This window comes from Leiobunum rupestre, chromosome 3 (genome assembly GCF_980474605.1).
Source record: "Leiobunum rupestre chromosome 3, qqLeiRupe1.1.hap1, whole genome shotgun sequence".
Lineage (NCBI taxonomy): Eukaryota > Metazoa > Arthropoda > Arachnida > Opiliones > Sclerosomatidae > Leiobunum > Leiobunum rupestre.
In genome coordinates this window covers 52,869,154-52,892,336 of record NC_143386.1, presented here as the reverse complement: position 1 = coordinate 52,892,336, position 23,183 = coordinate 52,869,154, and the positions used below count along the sequence as shown (strand labels likewise).

Here is a 23,183-nt window from a genome sequence, read left to right as displayed (position 1 = left end):
AAAGAAAATTGATTCTATTCTAATTTAAATGTATTTTTTTTTCGAATATACAATTTAAGAGGTCACGCCCACGCCCAAGCAATATTACTTATGTGGAACAGGGACGATGCACCTTATAAAATGTTATCAATGTATATTATAAAAGCATCAACAAATTAATTCAATCAATCAAATGGTGAATCATGGGATGTGCCCAAATAACGGGTATATTTTAGAAAAACCTACTAAGTGCCTTCTTTTCTACGTAGACTATCTATACCGAACAAATCCTAGCACTGCCACTGATCCTTCGCTAATGATTTAACATAACATATCATATAAGTACTTTTTCGTTAGAAAACTTAACAACATTATTTCCAGCACTGTAATTAGGTTTTCATTTGAACTGTGCAAAGTAGAAGGAAAGTGAGGGTGTGGCGTCAAACCCAGGTTCAGGTTTAGGTTCGGGATCGAGATCCGGGATTTAAGGGGTGAAATGGAGGTAAAATCGTCGAAAAGTCAATGTATTTATGGTATTTCTCGCGACGATTTGTTTTTTCGTATATCAACATATTGTGTCCAGGCCAACTTGTTCATTTATCTACGCTTATCGCGAAAGATACTTGAACGTATATCTTATCAAGTTTTATCGTACGGAATAAGATAAAATGATGTAAAAATTGATAACCTAGGCGACGCGTGCGCAGATTACCCCGGGGGACGCGGTTAATTTGAATTTAAGAGTGTTTTGACGTCATGGAATATTCGTTGTTAAAGTAGAATGGAAATATTTTTAAACTTCATTTTAATATCATTGTAGTACGCTTGGCACTTAAACCTATCTCACGAGTATTTCTTAAAATGAATATCTCGATCGCGTTTTATCGTACGAAATAAGTGGAAATTATGTAAGTTGTATGATACTTGATAACCTAGGCAGGAAGATAGCGCGCGCGTGCGTGGATTACCTGGGAGGCGCGGATTGCCCGGGCGCGCGGTTAATTTGAATTTAAAACATGGATTCCCTCTCCGAAATAATTCATGTACCCAAAATTGGACCGCAAGTTTTTTTCTTTTAGGGGAATCTCTATGGGAGTTTAACATTACAATAAAGCTAATAGGTCCAGATTGGGGTACTTTTGGTCCGAAATGGGGTACATAGGGCCGAAAATGGTGAATTTGGTCGTTTTAAGGGTACTTTTGGTCTATTTTGGTCCATTTTTGGGTACATCAGAAAAGCAGTTGGAAAAACGAAGAGCCTTATTTTTTTTTCCACCCATCTCCAAACTCCAAAAATTTATTGCTTTAATTTATTTATCGCTTCCGTAGGTATAAAATAAGATAAAAACCACTTACCTATATTTTAATTACGGTAAATTAAAAATACTTAATAAGTGTACTAAGTTACGTTTAAAAGAACCTTTTGTAACAATTCCAATATGTAAATATAGGTATAAGGATTGAAAAAATACTTAAAGTGGTTTTACTGATAAACTCTAAAGGAATTTAACTTTAAAGGGTATCTTAGATTATTGTTTTTAATTTTATTCCAGTTGAAAACGTATTAAGAGTCCTTCAAAGTACTATAAAAGGATTTTATTTACGAACTTAATTCATATTTTCTTCAAACTTTCAATTCGCTTTTATTACTATTTAAATACGTTAAAATATAATTCTTATACACAAATATAGTCAGAAAGATACTATAAAACACTAAAATTAAAATTAAATTAAATTTGTGTGGATAAGATTTGTAAATATCATTTTGAAACTAATAACTTTCACGCTTTATTTAAGTCAAGCCAATAAAAACAATTACCTTTATTTTAAATACGGTAAAATATAAATACATTTCCGATATGTAAATAGGTAGAATAACACTATGAAAAGTTCCTTTTTCTTCTTTTAATACGACAACACACAACTCTGATACGCAAATATATAAAGAATGAAATAAGTTAAGAATGTACTGAAATGGTGTATGTTTAAACCTCGTAGAATAAAGAGTAAAACATATGTTCAGAGTCGGCTTGATTACTAAAGCGAATAACACAGAGACGTTTCCGGTGTAGTCACGTAGGAAGAAAAATACTACAACACTCTCTATACTCTACATTCAACATGTTTAAATATACTTCCGAAATGCCAATATAGGTAGTAAAATACTACAAAATCTCTATACTTTACCTTCAATACGTTAAATTACATTCCAATATGTAAATATAGGAGGAAAAATACTACAAAAGCCTCTTTTCTTGGCGTTCAATATGTTAAAATAGATTTCTGAAATGCAAATGTAGGTAGTAAATACTACAAAATCTCTATACTCTACCTTCAATACGTTAAATTACATTCCAATATGTAAATATAGGAGGAAAAATACTACAAAAGCCTCTTTTCTTGGCGTTCAATATGTTAAAATAGATTTCTGAAATGCAAATGTAGGTAGTAAATACTACAAAATCTCTATACTCTACCTTCAATACGTTAAATTACATTCCAATATGTAAATATAGGTAGTAAATACTACAAAAGCCTCTTTTCTTGGCGTTCAATATGTTAAAATAGATTTCTATAATGCAAATATAGGTAGTAAATACTACAAAAGCCTCTTTTCTTGGCGTTCAATATGTTAAAATAGATTTCTGAAATGCAAATGTAGGTAGTAAATACTACAAAATCTCTATACTCTACCTTCAATACGTTAAATTACATTCCAATATGTAAATATAGGAGGAAAAATACTACAAAAGCCTCTTTTCTTGGCGTTCAATATGTTAAAATAGATTTCTGAAATGCAAATATAGGTAGTAATTACTACAAAAGCCTCTTACTCTACGTTCAATACGTTTAATTAATGATATGCCTCCGACCAAGCATTTATTTGAATAAAAGTGGTATATATTTAAAAAACCAATAGTTAAATAAAAATTGTTAAATGTTTAAATAATCGAAAGTGAACAAGCCTATTTTTTAAATAAAACAAACAGACTTTAGAGTTGATAAGATTTGTAAATATCATTTGAAACTAATAATTTTCACGCTTTATTTAAGTCAAGCAATTACATTTTTAAAAATGAAAGAAGTTAAACAATATAAAAATTTGTAAATATTGTAAATATTTTTAGGTAATAAAGAAATTAAGAAATGTTTTAATTAAAATATCTTTCATTTTCTACTACATTTTTAAAAATGAAAGAAGTTTAACAATATAATTATTCTAATATAATTTCAAAATCAGGTATTATTTAAAGTACAAATGCATAATTTAGTGAAGCAATTCTTATTTAAATACTTTTATTTAATTAATTTGTGTATCTGAAATGTATTAATTGAAAAATAAGTGGGTTTTACTATTTATCACGGTTATTTATATATATATATATATATATATATATATATATATATATATATATATATATATATATATATATATATTGAAATTGTTACAAAAGGTTATTTTAAACGTAACTTAGTACATTAATTTATTTTGGAAGTTCAAAACGTATTAAGAGCCCTTCAGAGTACTATAAAAGGATTTCATTTACAAACTAAATTAATATTTTCTTCAAACTTTCAATTCGTTATAATTTGAATTTAAATGAAAACATCATGGATTATAGGTGCGTAATCTACTATTAGACCGAACTAATTAAAAAAATACTTAAAGTAAGTGGTTTTACTGATAAACTCTAAAGGAATTTTGGAATTTTCTAGAATAGCAAAGTAAAACTAAAACGTAAACCAAGTTTAAAACGAAACTAATAACTGGGAGAAAGGTTGAAGTAAGTAATTTTTTTGATTTTTCGTTTTCTAATTTTTGAGTTCCCTATATTATTATAAACTAAATTAAATATAATTTTTGAAAATTTGTGATAAAAGATCTGCTCCTTCGTGTTTTACATATATTTAAAAACTCGAGATTTTAATGAATTGTTTTCAAAGCATGAAAAATATAGCAGATCCTTTGATTTTAATTGTATATAGTAGTTACTTAAAAAAAAGTCGCTAGGTGACTTGGAGCTGGTGTAGTTAAATTTTAAAAATGTGTATTTTAAATTTTGTTTGTAAAAGTTTTTTTTGAAAACGTTTAGTATTATAGTTTAAATTCATTATATAAAATAAAATATAAATTATACATTTGGTTTAGTATTTTACTATTGCAAGTAAAATTAATAGTAATTTCAATTACTTTTTTAGTTTTTTTTGACAAATATGCAAACTATTTAGTTATTTCAAAAACAAATACGTCGAATTATTTGGTATTCGAAATACTATTGTTTAGTTTTTATATCTTTAATTTTATTTTTCAGAACAATTTCTCCATGTCTAGCTTCTTCTAACTTTAATTTAGATGGCCTTAAAGCCATGAATTTAACAAATTTTGTGCCCCATTCACATTTCAGACGTCAACGGGGGCTCGGGGCACCATCAGGGCGAGGGCGCGGACGCTGGGGCACGGGCGCCACCCGCGTCTCAACGTCTGACTATCATCTGGCAGTTCCATACTGGGCTATTTGACCATCAAAATGACCAAATACACGTATATTTGAACATTTCCTTGACTACATGACTGAAAAATTGTTTAAAGCTCCATCTACTTGGTTACAAAATTTGTTAAATACTGGGCTTTAAGGCCATCTAAATTAAAGTTAGAAGAAGCTAGACAAAGAGAAATTGTTCTGAAAAATAAAATTAAAGATATAAAAACTAACCAATAGTATTTCGAATACCAAATAATTCGACGTATTTGTTTTTGAAATAACTAAATAGTTTGCATATTTGTCAAAAAAAAACTAAAAAGTAATTGAAATTACTATTAATTTTACTTGCAATAGTAAAATACTAAACCAAATGTATAATTTATATTTTATTTTATTTAATAAATTTAAACTATAATACTAAACTTTTTCAAAAAAAACTTTTACAAACAAAATTTAAAATACACATTTTTAAAATTTAACTACACCAGCTCCAAGTCAGCTAGCGACTTTTTTTTAAGTAACTACTAACTACAATTAAAATCAAAGGATCTGCTATATTTTTCATCCTTTGAAAACAATTCATTAAAATCTCGAGTTTTTAAATGTATGTAAAACACAAAGGAGCAGATCTTTTATCACAAATTTTCAAAAATTATATTTAATTTAGTTTATAATAATATAGGGAACTCAAAAATTAAAAAACGAAAAATCAAAAAAATTACTTACTTCAACCTTTCTCCTAGTTATTAGTTTCGTTTTAAACTTGGTTTACGTTTTAGTTTTACTTTGCTATTCTAGAAAAATCCAAAATTCCTTTAGAGTTTATCAGTAAAACCACTTACTTTAAGTATTTTTTTTAATTAGTTCGGTCTAATAGTAGATTACGCACCTATAATCCATGATGTTTTCATTTAAATTCAAATTATAACGAATTGAAAGTTTGAAGAAAATATTAATTTAGTTTGTAAATGAAATCCTTTTATAGTACTCTGAAGGGCTCTTAATACGTTTTGAACTTCCAAAATAAATTAATGTACTAAGTTACGTTTAAAAGAACCTTTTGTAACAATTCCAATATATATATATATATATATAAAACCATGATAAAAAGTAAAACCCACTTATTTTTCAATTAATACATTTCAGATACACAAATTAATTAAATAAAAGTATTTAAATAAGAATTGCTTCACTAAATTATGCATCTGTACTTTAAATAATACCTGATTTTGAAATTATATTAGAATAATTATATTGTTAAACTTCTTTCATTTTTAAAAATGTAGTAGAAAATGAAATATATTTTAATTAAAACATTTCTTAATTTCTTTATTACCTAAAAATATTACAATATTTACAAATTTTTATATTGTTTAACTTCTTTCATTTTTAAAAATGTAATTGCTTGACTTAAATAAAGCGTGAAAATTATTAGTTTCAAATGATATTTACAAATCTTATCAACTCTAAAGTCTGTTTGTTTTATTTAAAAAATAGGCTTGTTCACTTTCGATTATTTAAACATTTAACAATTTTTATTTAACTATTGGTTATTTAAATAAATACCACTTTTATTCAAATAAATGCTTGGTTGGGTAAAAAACACAATTAAATAAGTTAAAATGATATTCTTTTTACCAACGTTTTTTAAATAAATCGGAAAATTTGTGGATAAATATTAATCGACTGCCGAACACTAGAAGCAATTCTAATTTAAATGCGTATATTTAAATAGGAAAAAATGAACGATTCGATCGGAGGCATATCATTAATTTAACGTATTGAACGTAGAGTAAGAGGCTTTTGTAGTAATTACTACCTATATTTGCATTTTAGAAATCTATTTTAACATATTGAACGCCAAGAAAAGAGGCTTTTGTAGTATTTACTACCTATATTTACATATTGGAATGTAATTTAACGTATTGAAGGTAGAGTATAGAGATTTTGTAGTATTTACTACCTACATTTGCATTTCAGAAATCTATTTTAACATATTGAACGCCAAGAAAAGAGGCTTTTGTAGTATTTTTCCTCCTATATTTACATATTGGAATGTAATTTAACGTATTGAAGGTAGAGTATAGAGATTTTGTAGTATTTACTACCTACATTTGCATTTCAGAAATCTATTTAAACATATTGAAAGCCAAGAAAAGAGGCTTTTGTAATATTTTTCCTCCTATATTTACATATTGGAAATTAATTTAACGTATTGAAGGTAAAGTATAGAGATTTTGTAGTATTTTACTACCTATATTGGCATTTCGGAAGTATATTTTAACATGTTGAATGTAGAGTATAGAGAGTGTTGTAGTATTTTTCTTCCTACGTGACTACACCGGAAACGTCTCTGTGTTATTCGCTTTAGTAATCAAGCCGACTCTGAACATATGTTTTACTCTTTATTCTACGAGGTTTAAACATACACCATTTCAGTACATTCTTAACTTATTCCATACGCTATTTAAAACACATGCGATAAAGATAACGAGGAAACAAGTTAACTCTGAACATATATGTTATGCTCTATACGTGAAGGATGTTGTAAGCTTAAATTCATAATGGTTAATGTGTAGTATTTTTCTACCTTTTTACATTTTATAGTATTTCTTTATCTATATTTGTGTATCGGAAATGTATTTTATCGTATCGAACGTAGATAATTTTTTTTTTATATTTTCTTTATATATTTGCGTATCAGAGTTGTGTGTTGTCGTATTAAAAGAAGAAAAAGGAACTTTTCATAGTGTTATTCTACCTATTTACATATCGGAAATGTATTTATATTTTACCGTATTTAAAATATAGGTAATTGTTTTTATTGGCTTGACTTAAAGAAAGCGTGAAAGTTATTAGTTTCAAAATGATATTTACAAATCTTATCCACACAAATTTAATTTAATTTTAATTTTAGTGTTTTATAGTATCTTTCTGACTATAGTTGTGTATAAGAATTATATTTTACCGTATTTAAATAGTAATAAAAGCGAATTGAAAGTTTGAAGAAAATATGAATTAAGTTCGTAAATAAAATCCTTTTGTAGTACTTTGAAGGACTCTTAATACGTTTTCAACTTGAATAAAATTAAAAACAATAATCTAAGATACCCTTTAAAGTTAAATTCCTTTAGAGTTTATCAGTAAAACCACTTTTTTTTATTTTTTCAATCCTTATACCTATATTTACATATTGGAATTGTTACAAAAGGTTCTTTTAAACGTAACTTAGTACACTAATTAAGTATTTTTAATTTACCGTAATTAAAATATAGGTAAGTGGTTTTTATCTTATTTTATACCTACGGAAGCGATAAATAAATTAAAGCAATAAATTTTTGGAGTTTGGAGATGGGTGGAAAAAAAAAATAAGGCTCTTCGTTTTTCCAACTGCTTTTCTGATGTACCTAAAAATGGACCAAAATAGACCAAAAGTACCCTTAAAAAGACCAAAGTACCCCAAACTGGACCTATTAGCTATATTGTAATGTTAAACTCCCATAGAGATTCCCCTAAAAGAAAAAAACTTGCGGTCCAATTTTGGGTGCATGAATTATTTCGGAGAGGGAATCCATGTTTTAAATTCAAATTAACCGCGCGCCCGGGCAATCCGCGCCTCCCAGGTAATCCACGCACGCGCGCGCTATCTTCCTGCCTAGGTTATCAAGTATCATACAACTTACATAATTTCCACTTATTTCGTACGATCGAGATATTCGTTTTAAGAAATACTCGTGAGATAGGTTCAAGTGCCAAGCGTACTACAATGATATTAAAATGAAGTTTAACAAGTTGGCAAGCCAAAATATACCTCTCCTCGGAAGAATTGTCCCTAGTGGTATTAATTTCTCGAGATAACCCTTAAAGATATATCTCCGCAATTTAGAATTATTTGTTAAAAATATTAACCCATTTCTATCCCGCCCGGTATAAAATTTTAATTATAATTAAAATAATTGAGACGAAACGACCAATTTTAATTTATTCAGAATATCATAAGTTAAGTAGTTACAACAGTAAGTTAGACGTACTATAACAATGCACAATTGAATTAAACCCTTTTACAGAACAAGTTTATCAGTTAAATATAATACGAAGCAAATTTTAATGAAAGAAATATCTACAGAGGCTTTTTGGAATTACTCGCTTACGAAATACTTGCCGCATCTTTAACGCTCATTTTATTTCAACACTCGCCCTTGATGAAGATACCGTAGATATCTGGTAGTGGACGACTCGTTCACTTCCTGTTGACGTTGTGACGCATACCACATGAAAAAGACCAATGCCGTCCAATTTCCAATATCATATAATGACTCGCACACCCAAGAAATCATTGACTGCGTTAGAAATCGTAGATATCCAAATATCCACACCAAATGTATTTACAAGAAGCAAAAACCTTACCATCAACAAAGCACAGAGAGCCACTTGACTAACCGCCAGCTCTTAAAGCAATTAACGTTAAATTATCTCCTTTGAATTAACAGAACTATATATAGGTCGTTAAGAAAGTGGACCACCCACAGGGTCTACCCTTTAACCCTCTAATCTCGGCTGACTGCGCTAAAACAAGATTTAACCTTTAAAAAATACCAGATTAGGCCTTCATAAATTCATTAATAAAAAAAGACTTTATTACCTATTATGCTTACGATGCCTGTCTTAATTTCATTGAATCTAAGCAGCTATCGGTGGTTCTGTGGTAGAGCGCTCGACTGCCAAGCCGAATGGTCTGGGTTCGAAACCAGGGTGGCGCATTTGTTTTTAATCAATAGAGAAACGCTAAATTAGAATTTCTTCGATGCAATAATTTCAATTTCAATTCTATTTCAATTAAACCAAAATTTCCTACTCTATTAAATACGCTTCCGATAAAGCTGAAGGTCTAATTTTCAATAAGGCGTAACAAGTGTCGGTGGTTCTGTGGTAGAACGTCCGCCTGTCAATCCGGAGGTCTCGGGTTCAAATCCCGCCCGATGCGATTGCAAATTGATACTAAGACGAATACCGTGTACAACTGGTGGAAACCCTGCCATTGGACGTTCAGAGGTAGCATTACACTCAGCACTCGGTCCGTCCCAAAGTCATTAAGAAGAAGTTGGAGAGAAAACGCCCATATAAACACAACAGACTCAACATGCACAACCATCAGAACACAAACACAACAAATTCAACACTCACAACCTACGCATAAACATTACAAAAACGTAATACACCAAACCGTCACGACGATGAGCGAAAAAACGCCATCCAAACCAAACCGCAAATGCATCCGTTAACGCTCACCGTCACACGGTGGTTTTGCCAACCCTTTGAGAAACTGCGTACGCAGTGATTACACTTTGCACCGAAAATGCGAACGCGTTCGCAGTCCTGACAGACAGACAGACAGACCCACCCACAGACCCACAGACAGACACGGTCGTTGTATAACCCCTCCTAGGGGACTTTGTCCCCTCGGAGAGGTAAAAATATTTCCATTCTACTTTAACAACGAATATTCCATGACGTCAAAACACTCTTAAATTCAAATTAACCGCGTCCCCCGGGGTAATCTGCGCACGCGTCGCCTAGGTTATCAATTTTTACATCATTTCAACTTATTCCGTACGATAAAACTTGATAAGATATACGTTCAAGTATCTTTCGCGATAAGCGTAGATAAATGAACAAGTTGGCCTGGACACAATATGTTGATATACGAAAAAACAAATCGTCGCGAGAAATATCATAAATACATTGACTTTTCGACGATTTTACCCCCATTTCACCCCTTAAATCCCGGATCTCGATCCCGAACCTAAACCTGAACCTGGGTTTGACGCCACACCCTCACTTTCCTTCTACTGTGCAAGAATTGAGTTTTGGTCTTTGCATTTTGCGGCTATACACTGTTGAGGGAATAATGAAAAATACTTTTGGGTTGGCGATTAATTTCATAATACTTTTTAAGAAAAAACTTTAGGTTATAAGTAAGAAGGTAATGCATTTAGTGTAAATATGGTATTTATTTATTTATTTATTTGCATTCTATCAGGACCTCCTCTGACCTTGCTTCGTGAGGTTTAAGTATACGTAGCATATTTCTCACAACGTATTCCTTAAACAGCGATGAATACAAATTTTGAAATCTGCAAATCATAAATGTCTAAGATTGTTTCAAACAATTTAATCTATCTACTAATTAGAGACTTTTGGTAGCGACATCTGAACCCGGCAAATGATCGTTACACAAAACTTTAAATTGGACCATACGCGGTCACAACTGCTTTGGTACGGAATTTTCAAATTAATACATTTCACATTATCTGCTTATAAAGCGTGTTGCGCATGAGTCGCTGCGATCTTTGCTTTACGGCATTTTAGATAAATGGCTTAGAAATTTATTATTTCATCATTGAACTGGCAGTAACAAACAAGAAATAAATTGTTATCTCAAGTAGCAACGTTCCAATAATAAAAGCAGCGCAATTCTGCAAATCTCCATTCTATTCCGAATTTCAATTATAAATAATTGATTATTTATATAAGTAAACTTGTTTTAGAAGAGCTAGATTAACCGAAGCAGTAAGATTCGTTCATAAAGAAACGGTTTTAATTTACGTATTTACCGTGATTTGAACCACTTACTTATTAATAGAATGCTTCACGAAAACTACCATGTTGAGATTAAATTGATACCTTGAACCATTTTTCCAAAAAGCAAATAATACCAATTTTACTCATTTCGACGTTTCGATTCGAGATCACAATATCGTTCTCAAAGCCTTCTTAAATGTTTCACTAAAACCATATATTTTAAAGGCGAGCGAAAAATACCAACAAGCTAACGTAGAAGGATATAAAACGCTTCATCAACGTGCACTCAACATCTGTTCTCTTACCGTTTGGAAAGCTATAACCTGTATATTTTCTGTTGATTGCGTGTTAAGTTCTGGAAAAACCCCGCGCACCTTCCAAAGATTTCGAAATATTCCTCGCGCAGGGAAATGTTTGAGCGTGGTATTTTTTCGCAACAATATTCAAAAATATTGAATGAAAGGAGATAACGCAATTTCAAATGCCCACACGCAACTGCGTTCCCTCGATTTGGAAAACACGCGTCTCTTTTGAAACATTTTGAAAAATTTTTTTGGATTAAAAACAAAACTGCAGTTTTTAAAAGTAAAATAAAATAGAAAAAGTTTCGTTTAATTAAATTCGAAGTCTTTCTGATAGCTGGTCTAATTACCTTTCACGTTTCTCTCGATAATCTTGTGGTTGAAACGGTGGCGTAGCTAGGGGGGGTTACGACGTCCCGCCCCGGGTGACACCCATTTGGGCGTGATTTTGGGTTGACACCCGACCTCGAAAAAACTAGAGATCTAGAGACTAGTAAGTGGCACACCCTGATATCCACACCGCGTGTCACCCAGGCAATGCTGTTTCTTAACAGCAAAAATGGCGGATAGTTGTACCTCCGCTATTTTCTACCTGCACTTGTCGGCGGCTGAAAATGGCTCATGGTTGCGCCACCGATTTTTTCTACCTGTACTGTCCGGCGGCTGAAGATGGTGGATGGTTGCGCCACCGTATTTTTCTACCTGTACTGGTCAGTGGCTGAAAATGGCGGATGGTTGCACCGCTGAATTTTTCTACCTGTACTGGTCGGCGGCTGAAAATTGTGGATTGTTGTGCCGCCAAATTTTTCTACCTGTACTGGTCGGCGGCTGAAAATTGTGGATTGTTGCGCCGCCGTATTTTTCAACCTGCACTCGTCGACGGGTTTTTTCAATGTTTTATTTTTATATCGACAATGGAAATATGAAATGAAATTTTTGACTTTTCTACAAGTTTTAACCTCAAAGTTTGTTTTCAGAAATTTACAAAAATAAAGCAAGTTAAAGGAATCAAAATTAATGATGCGACCTGAGTTAAACTTCTTGTGAACTGACTCGAAATGGGAAATGGACGTTAGTGCTTCAAACATACTACATTTATATTTAGTTCAAGGAACTTTTAAACCTACACTTTAAACTTGAATTTCATGAAGAAGCCCAAATAGGAAAAGTGTCTATGACCTCAATATTTATGGTTAATGAGGATTTGGGATACTTGATTTAATTTTTGCGTCTGTCATCATGATCACTAATTAAATTGTATTAATATATTTTGTTCAATCCAAATCTTCAGTGCATCTTTGAAATTTTATGAAAGACCATAGCTTACTAATTTATTGCGAGGAAGGTTGATTTAGTCTCTTTGTAGCTTTTTTCGTATACGTATTATGTCACCAGATAAACAATCTGTTTTTTTACGTATTCAAATGAATCATATGAAAAGTATTTCGCAAAGATTTTATCGCATTTTCGCCCATTAAAATATGCAAATCATTTGCGTAACACACAATTTCTCTATTTTGACTTGAATAGACGATGTTTGGCGTAGGTGCTAAGCCATGGTATGAAGGTTTGGAAAATACCATTTGGTTTTCTATATAAGAAAACCACCGTAGCAGGGTATTTCACTGTACTCATCAGGACCACTGCGTATCGATCATCTGGAGTAGTAAGTAATTTTGAACTAAGTTTTTGCTTCTGCCTTTGTTAGTTTACTTCATAACTTTAGAGTGCGATGGGCATAAATTTTGTTTTAACACTTTTGAGCGGTTTAATCCGCGCTCCTGTCTTTGCAAGTTTGTAATAATGTTCTTATGACCGTTGTTCATTTTTTCGTTGATTGAGAACTTTCAAAGTAGTCTGGAGTAGTATACTTGGTAGGTTGTAATATAATGCTCATTAAGGAGTATTTTTACCAAAAAATGTTACATTTCGAATTTGAGTAATATTTGATACCTGGAATAGCTCTTACTTTAGTGTTAACGTCCTTACGTGGAAGATACAATTTATTCGGCTGACTTTGGGCAATTTGAATATCTTTAGTTAATTGGCATCTGCCATAGCCAATAATACTTTTACACTTTTTGAAGATAAATTTAAAGCTATACGCTAACCAACGAGATGAAGTTTCTGTACCTTTCCGCTTTTTTGTTAATGTTCATCATCGCTTTCTGTGCACTTTCAGGTAAGGGTATAAGAAAAAACTTAATTTAATTATTTTCAAACCAAGTATAAGGGTTGAAAATTAAATTTTAGAAAATTAATTGCAACCTATATAAATTTAGTAAAAGGTTCTTAAATTTTAAGACGCTGTTTAGACGAGCACAAAATACACATTTTAAGCGTAGCAATTTAGTTGAAATTTTTGGCTAATCTAACAAGTACAACGAGTACTCAGTGTATCGGAAAGTGTAGTTCACATTTTCCATTTTTTCTGGTGTAGTACACGCCACTAAAGCGAATATTTCATTTTCCCAAAATCCGGTGTAATAATAGCCAACGTTTAGTTTTGCTTTTGGTCTAAATTATTTTAGAAATACAAAATTTAACGAAAATTGGCCTAAGATGTAAGATAACCTCTTTATTTACCTTTATCGAATCTTAAGCAGCTAAAAAAAATAGAGTATTTTTACTTAAAAATGCAACACTTTCTACAGTGTTGAAATCCTCGTTTAGAAAGCCGCCATTTTACGTCATTGAAACGCGTCAGTGTAGACTTTACCCTCCTTTAGATTATGGCGATCCGCGGCCCAAAATACACAGATACCCTGGCCCTTAGTTTCCGGTATTTTTGCGATGGACTTGGGGCCAAAAGTTTGATTTCTTGCAGTACTAGCCGAAATTGTAGTTCAATGGGGACCAATAGGTTCCACTTATTATTTTGCTAAAGTTAGCAACCGCGGTTTAATTTTAAACTGTAGTTTACTACTTACAAGGAGACTACCCGAGGTGGTTATCACCGATTTTGTTGAAACTCGGGGGTTAGGTAGACCTTATGGTGGTATGAAAATTCGCAAAGGAAAAAGTTGCAATGGGCTTCAGTTTTCCTATGGCAACCCAAAATGTTTTTGACCTCTCCATTTAAAAATGCATGGGATTTTCTAGGTTACCCAATTTTGTTAAAATTTAACCAAAATTTATCAATTTTAGCCAAGAACATTGATCAATTTTACCCAAAATAGGTCAAATTAATCTTTTTGGGTATGTTTTGAAAATAAAAAAATTTCAAATTTTTTAAGTAAGTAAGTACCCTGTGAAACCGAGAAAATCCCATGCTTTTTTAAATGGAGATTTTTTTGATATGAGAGATCAAAAACATTTTCGGTTGCCATGGGAAAACTAAAGCCCATTGCAACTTTTCCCTTTGGCAATTTTCATACTACCATAAGGTCTACCTAACCCCCGAGTTTCAACAAAATCGGTGATAACCACCTCGGGTAGTCTCCTTGTTAGTGGAATGAATTCGAAAACTAATTAACGTGTGCTCCGTCTTTGTCTTTCGCGCGCAGAAAGCTTCACCGTCGCAGACGCCGTTCAAAAGAGGAACGAGTAAGTCCACATTTTTTTAATTTAGTGACACCTCGGACAAAAGATAGATTTTATAGAGAATAACATCCGTATTGAAAATCTATTTTTTGCGTCACCTTAACAGAAAATGATGATAATGGTTCCTAGTAGAACGGTCGCTAGAGGGACCACGGATACATAAAAGAAAATACCGAGTGTAACATTACGCTTGGTATTTTCTTAAGCCAAATCGGAATCAGTGCCTCAATCATTAAAAATTTAAATAAAAAAAGAAGTGGTGTGAGCTATATTGTATGCCTCACAATCTGGATGGATTTAATTTTAATTCAGCAGACAGTTTAATATTTAATGACACGATGTGAGTTTTTAGAAGCGTTTGTCGCAAATAGTTTTCAAATTTACACTCTTCTTTGGCGTTAGAATTTAAGAAGATTATTAATTTGGTTTAAATCTTGAAAGTTTCGGAAAGTAAACGCAAAAACGCTTTTCAATAAAGCCAAAATAGAATGTGTTTGATTTTTAAAATATATAACTATATTAAAATATATAACTATATTAAAATATATAACTATATTAAAATATATAACTATATTAAAATATATAACTATATTAAAATATATAACTATATTAAAATATATAACTATATTAAAATATATAACTATATTAAAATATATAACTATATTAAATATATAACTATATTAAATATTTAACTATGTTAAAATATATAACTATATTAACTTTATATCGACATAAGAATGAAGCGATAAATATTCTTATTGATAATTTATATATATTTTTGATCCTTAAAAATAAGGTATTAGGGAGACTATTATTATCATCAAAGAAGAAGAAAAACTTGAGTTATGTAATCGTTTGTGGGTATTTTTAAATGCCTAAATGGTCATTTTTAATTTCTGAAGTGTTTCAAAACCTAAAACCTAAGTGATTTTACAAGAAAATATAGCACTCAGTTAATCGTCCACATGTCAAATACGAAGATTATTCTCCACTGTATCTGCCCTCCATAACTCAATATGGAACTCCTATATTCACCGAGCACTCCGAGAGCAGTCGGAACCGGCTAAAACAATCGCCTTTACTTTTTATTCCTTTTTTTAATTCCAGACTGACGGCTGTAAATGGAAACAGAAATGCACGTGATATATCAGATGCCGTGATAAATGCACTATTAGGCATTTTGCCATTTCTGAAAACTGGTTCTGATATTCTGACGCCCTTAGTAATCACCGCAGCCGCGAGCCTCCAACCATTATTTAAGAATATTGTTGATGGAATTAATCAGCTTCTTCAAAATATACAAAAACTTCTTAAAGCTGCATAAAATTAATCTTATAACACTAGAAAGTAATCTTTAGAAATAAACGAATGTTCTCTGCATTGACTAAAAATTCTGAACTTTTTTAAACCGATACAGGGATACTAGGTGTGTCTTGTTGTACTCTCATCTTTTCCACGGTGCTATCTTAATTCAAAATGCACTAGATATAGTAGCAACTTTGAACCCAAAGTTTTTATTTTTATTTCGTTTATTGAACCCAACCGGATCAAAAGAAATGAAAACATCAACGGTCAAGACATGAAATATCAGACAAAATAAAGTGAAATCGGAGTATTTGGCAATAAATGTTTTTACGGCGTTCAAGCCATATTGCTGAAATACTGCGATTATAATTTTATTATGATTACGATATTCTGTTTTCTTTTGGCTTACATAACGAATCAAACTGTAGCCGTAGACCAATATGTTCTCAGATAAGATTAACCGGTGTAACCCTTCAGGTTCATTTTCCCCCGCATACTTACATTTTTTAATTTTTTCTGTGTGTTATTTACTTTTGTTATTACATTTTCCCCCCCGCACTCTTGACTACCGATTCTCAAAGCCCCGCGTCAGACCAATCTGGTCTTGAAAATATTGTTTAGTATTAATTTAATCAATTTTAATGAATATTCTTGACCCCTCGTAACGTACCATATACCAAACGTCGTATAATTTTAAGATCTAATACATAAAAATTACCCCCGCGAGTTATAAATAATTAAAATTAACTTAAACTTAATAACTTAAATAATTTTTGACTGATACATAGGAATCCCGTATAATTTACATAGCTCATAAGATCTGGTCTTACCTACACTTAAATATAAAAATTAAGTTAATCAATTAAACCGTTCTCTTAAGATAAATTAAAAACTAAATCTTTGTCTTCAGCAATACTAACATTAGAGCCCTCGCATTATAGAGCTAATTGGCTTATTTCCCCTCGTCGTATTACCGTGGTGCAATACCTTCCGAGCCATCTCGCACCAGATTTTTCCCAAAACCTTTCCAAACTAGACCAATAATATCCCCCCAGCTAACAGCGATCCCATGGAAAACATATCATGTTCGCGAGCCTCTGACCCACTACCAAGTAGGTATAACCCAAGAAAAAGCGCACATTTTCCAAGGCCGTCGCCACAGGGTCGAGAGGGCGCCGGAACGTTTCCGCTTGGAGACAAAAAATCAGGAACCTCGAGACTCTCTGGCATTTCCCCCTCCCCCTCCCATACGATCTTTCGTAAATCGGACAACGTCACCGTCCCATGACAGGACACGAGTCCTAGGTGTACCAATAACCCAAGTAAAATGGGAAGTCACCAGTGGCTTTTTATTTCAACTCCACCCCCCAATCACCCGAACAAAACTAAGAGACAGAGCCCAAAAGAAAAAATAATTTTGTATTCTCTCGACATAACACTCCAGGATCCTAGATGAACTTCCGGAGCCCAAGTCCGGAATGACCGTCCGCTAAATCTATGCGCGGTCTCGACTGTCAGACCCCTCTATATCACAAAAGTTAATTCCGATGGAACTTAATCTTCCGTCAGTCAATCATTCATGAGTCCCCTCGAAGGAGTTAATTCGCCGATGATCACCGACCTTCCGATGATTCCGAGAGTCAGCATTCGACGATATGAGATCCGATCCCTCGCCTAGCCAGATGTTCTAGATCAAAACCCGAAGTGCCTACGCCGCTTGTAAGAAGTTCGTCGTCGTCATCCGGACACCCGTACCGTAATCCGGCTCGTTAGTTACCGTAATTCGGTTATCTGCGCGGTAATCGAGACGAACGGACAGTTTGGAACTGTCATCGCGAAACAAGAAGTCCCCCGTCGAGCCCCTCCAAGAAAACGTGTGAGCGTGTGTCTTGCGTAATCCGGAACCCCGTAACCCGGAAGCTCCCGTAACCCGGAATCCCGTAAATCGAAGAGCAGCCACGAAGAAAATCAAGTGTTAAGTGTCAAATTTCATTCCCCCCCCCCTTGTAGAATACCCAGGGTCAAGTCTGAAATAACTGTTTAAACGTAGAGAGAAAATGTCTAAGAAAGGTGCAGTCCCTCGCTATTGTCCGAGGAAAGGTTAAAATTGACCCCCGAGTTCGAGAGCTCATATCCACTTTGTATCGTTGTACTGTTAACAATAGATTCTGTCAATCGTGCTTTTCCCCTCGTCTTAGTATATTTCTGTAAAGTTTTTGGAGTTTAAAATTAATTGTAGTGTTTCATTTTAATTGTAGCTATCAAAGTTTAGTGTATATTGTTTATTTTATTTGTTTCCCCCCGCTGTATTAAGTCAGTATGGCTGAACGAAAGGAAGTTGGGACGGATCCTATTGAAAACCGTAAGATAAACTTTTAATTAACCAGTTAGTCAGAGTGTTTTAATTTTTTATATCTATTGTGCATGCTATCCCCCGCTTAAAAAATAATAAATAGTAATAGTGATGGCCTAACTATCCTACTAATCAAAAGAACCATAATATCTGATTTCCCCCAACTTTTGTTATTTTGTGTAGTGTTTTGGTTATAAGTGTTAAATAAAGATTTTGTGATTGATTAAAGACAAAGGGTTTCCATTCTGAATTCGAATCCCCCCCATTGTTTTATTTTTTCTTTCCTCCGTATGTAACCCCCTCTCTCAGATTTAATTCACGCCACGATAAGGGCACGTCTCGCATTTTGTCGCCATCTTCCCCCCGCCTTGGTGAATTAATATCTTTGAGCAAGGGCTAGGAATATTTCCGTCCATCAATAGTATGACGATTTCCTAAAAACGTTACACCTAGAACCATTAACCCCTGGACCCGGTACTCAATGTTATAACGCCGTTTTAGTTTTCTCCACGTGGCAGCACCATCAAGCGGAGTAAAACGGGGAAATTGGTCCTCAGTTGCTCGTTTTCCCCACCCTCCTTTACTTGGCTGAGAGCGTTTCGTGCTCCTCGCAAATCGTTGACGCGCTCTCTCTTCGTCAAGTTCGTTGCTTTCGCGCCGTGCCTGCCGAATGCCAACGAGCTGATCAGTAAAACGCCGCACGATAGGAGAGCGAAGGGAATACGTTTCGTCAGTTCTCGTTTTTACCGAGGACCAATATTTCCGCTTATTGCCAGTGGTGGCGTTGGAGTAGCGGCGGCTAAGTGAGAGCCGCGTCGCCTATCTACTACCGGGTCCATAGGTTAATGGTTCTAGGTTACACCGGGTTCGGTCGCTTAGCAGCGTAGTCCCCTTTCGGCCTTTATTTTCCAGTGTTTCCCCTTTTGTAGCAATCGCGTCTGTTTAATTTCCTGTTTTTTAGAGTGTTGATTTTCGTTTTGGTGTGTGACTTTCGTTAGTGGCGGGTGTATTTAATTTAAAATCGTAAAATTTCAGTTACTACTTTGTTCGGCCATCTTATTTTTTGTGTAAATAATGTATTACCCCGGCATCGCGACGGTCGTTTCTGTGGTTTTTTTTGTAAACTATACTAGTGTTTGCGGTAAATTTTAATAATTTTTTTTATTTTTAATTTGTCAGCATTTGCTTTTTCAACGAATTTCCTTTTAATTGTCATTATTTATATCTTTTTGTACATTGTTCTAGTGACTAGTGTACCTTTTTCCGCGCCTATTTTGTTCGGCTGCACTTTGTATATATACTTTTCGCTTGATTGTGCCAGCTTTGTGTTAACCTGTATTCTATGACGGGCGTTTTATATTTGGTTCGTGTGAATGTTTCTGCTCTGATTGAACATATGGCCCCGCTAATTCGGGCTTGCAATTTACGCTTTGGCCTCTTTTTTCCAAAAAAAAAGCCTTTGGGTCTCGCCGCTCATTCTCCTTTCATTCAGTGATGAACTCGAACTCGCGACAGTGGTTTCAAATTCTACTAAATAACGTTTTTCGGGGGTTTTACTTCCGGGTGCAATTCGTCTAGCACCGGGTGCGTTTTCGCGCAAGATAATGTTCTCACAAGACGTACTTCAATCTTGTCATCAGTGCGGGAAATCTTATATGAGGTTAAACGGTCATTATGCTCGATATTCTTGCACAAAGCCTTCCGTTTCCCCTACAGCTTCTTTTCCGCCGTCGTCCTCCGTGCCTGCTGACAGTTACGCGGACCTTGTCGGTCAACTTACTACTTTAAAATCAGATCGGCATATTATTAGTCGCATTCTGAAAAACGCTAAGGCACGTACTATCCTCTTCACTCAACAAGGTCGTTAAGAACAACAGTTTTGAATCTTGGAGGGCGCTACTTGTCTTCCCCTCTATGTGTCTGCAAGTTCCCTTTGTCTCCGAAGGGAAACTGGTTTCACTCACCACTGCAGTCAAAGATTACATCAAGACCTTCGAGACAGGTTCATTCCCTACTTTCGCGGTTAGCAATCCCAAAAAACCATCTAAGAAACGTCCATGAAAACGGGACGTTGGAAAGATTTGTGAGGCTAAGATCGCGGACAGCGATATCTCGGGTACTGTACGTGTGATATCGTCAGAGTTCTCTTTTGCCCCAACGAACTCTACTACTTTAGAGGTCCTCTTAAGGATTTGATTGGGCCCGGCGCAGGAGCTGCCAGCGAATGTTTGCTTAAATCTCTCACAAGCCTCTGCAACTTCATGCTCGCCGGCCAAGTTCCATCGGCACTATGTCCAGTTTTATACGGCGCCAATTTGTGCGCTCTTCTGAAAAAGGACGGAGGCGTGAGGCCCATAGCGGTGGGATGCACTCTTCGTCGTCTGGTCGCAAAGGTTGCCTGCTCTCGTATCATGCCGACTCTGGGTCCTCTCTTGCGTCCCACTCAACTGGGTTTCGGAATGCAGGGCGGTGCTGAAGCCGCTGCTCACGCAGCCCGTCGCTACGTCAACCACCCACATCTCGAGCCGAAGGTTTTACTAAAAGTGGACTTTCTCAACGCGTTTAACATGGTACGTCGCGATCACCTCCTTGAATGCGTTTATAGGGAAATCCCTGAACTTTATCTCTACCTGCGCCAGTGCTATCAGGTCACCTCTCACCTTTCTTACGGCGAATCCATAATACCTTCTGCGTTCGGCGTTCAACAAGGAGACCCTTTAGGACCGGCCCTCTTCTGCCTCGTGGTCCAGAAAGTGGCTTGCTGTATGTCTTCAGAATTGAACATATGGTACTTGGACGATTCTTCGCTGGGTGGAGAACCAGGTGTAGTCCTCGATGATCTAATCAACCAAAAAACTCTTTCCTCGGACGTCGGCCTCGAGCTCAACCCGTCGAAATGCGAGCTTCTCATTCTCGACCTTGGTGATCTCACCGACGCCCATTTTCAATCTGTTCGATGCGGCGGCCTCGTGTATTAAAGTTTTGCCACGATTCCAATTCATCCTCCTGGGCGCTCCTCTCGTCGATGAGGCCATGTCTGCCTGTCTCTCGAGTAAAATCGAAGCTCTGGATATAATGACAAAGAACTTAGAACAGGTCACAGCTCACCACGGGTTCCTTCTGCTAAAAAATTCCATGACCATCCCTAAGCTGTCTTACCTCCTCCGTAGCGACCCGGTATGGCAATGTGAGACCGACCTCCGATCGTTTGATGACAAACTACGTTTGGCCCTTGAAAAGGTCACCAATACTTTGATGGAACTTTCAACATGGGAGCAGTCCTCGTTTCCGGTGGCTAAAGGGGGCCTTGGAATCCGCCATGCCACCAAGCTAGCTCTCCCCGCTTTTTTGTCTTCGTTCTGGAGCGTCTCTGATCTCCTTCGCGAAATTTTCCCAGATTCCTTCACCGATTCGGAAGACCAAGTATTTCTTGACGCCGTCCGCAAGTGGGAACTCCTTACCAGATCTTTGGAAATACCAACGCGCTTGGGAAGGCCCTTTGATCGACAAAACATTATCACTTTTAGCCGCTCGGGCTTCAACTGACCGGGATAAAGCCCGGCTCCTATCGGTGCATTCGAAGGAGTCCGGGGCGTGGTTGAACGCTCCTCCGTCGCCGCCTCTCGGTACTCATTTGGATGATGATTCCTTCCGTATCGCCGTCGGTCTTCGGTTGGGGTCCCAAATCTGCGTGGCCCACACGTGCAACTGCGGAAATCAGGTTGATTCCTTTGGCTCGCGTGGATTGAGCTGCAAGAAAAGCTAGCTCCGGTCGGCTCTCTCGCCATAGCGCGGTCAATGATATCCTGAGATGCGCTCTCGTTTCCGCTGGCGTGCGTTCCGTCCTGGAACCACCTGGTCTATCGCGTGATGATGGAAAACGCCCGGACGGCATGTCGTTAGTCCCTTGGTCCGGCGGTAAGTCGCTTGTCTGGGACTTAACGTGCGCGGATCCTTTAGCTCCATCGTACTTGGCTAACTCTTCAATGGCACCACTCTGGGTACCTACCCAGGCCGAATCGAAGAAAAAAGCCAAATACTCGGGGTTAGAGAATCGTTTCCTTTTCCAGGCTGTAGCCGTCGAGAGCCTGGGATCTTTCGGTTATGACGGCCTGGAATAAATACACGCAATTGACCGCAAAATTCGGGAGGTGTCTGGTGACCCGCGTTCGACCTATTACCTAGTACAGAGAATCGCAATGCGGCATCGGTTCTGAACACTTTTCCGCCGGGCTCCTCACTCGAGGAATGTTTGTTTTCTCTAGCATAATTGGTTACATGTTGATTTTAAATGGTATTTATTCGCAGTTTCGCACTGTATTTTGATATTGTTTCACTAAAATTCTAGTACTGTTCTCAGCTAATATTTTCGTTATTTGAGTTATCATTGTAATAAAAGTGTCTTAGTTCGACCTAAATTAATTTGCCATGAAACTGCATTATTTTATGATTTTCAAAATAACGAGAAGCAAATGGAGACGTTGCGCGTTCGTATAAGTATTGTATCGCGACTCTGTAAAAACTATTCCAAAATGAATATGATTAAGGTTTAGAGTACAACGTATGTTAGCATTTAGAATTGACGACTTCTTCTACCATAATTGATATATATGTTTTAAATAAATGTGTCAGTTC

At 35.2% G+C, this 23,183-nt stretch overlaps 1 protein-coding gene across 1 annotated transcript in view; it reads left to right on the top strand.

Annotated features, from left to right (window-relative positions):
* LOC149952578 (uncharacterized) overlaps positions 1–20,416 on the top strand; it is a 32,181-nt gene extending 11,765 nt beyond the window's left edge. The window contains exon 3 of the mRNA XM_090169769.1: positions 20,189–20,416. Coding sequence (XP_090025895.1) covers positions 20,189–20,416 — 228 coding nt within the window. The remainder of the gene's footprint in view (positions 1–20,188) is intronic.
* The last annotated feature ends 2,767 nt before the right edge of the window (positions 20,417–23,183 follow it).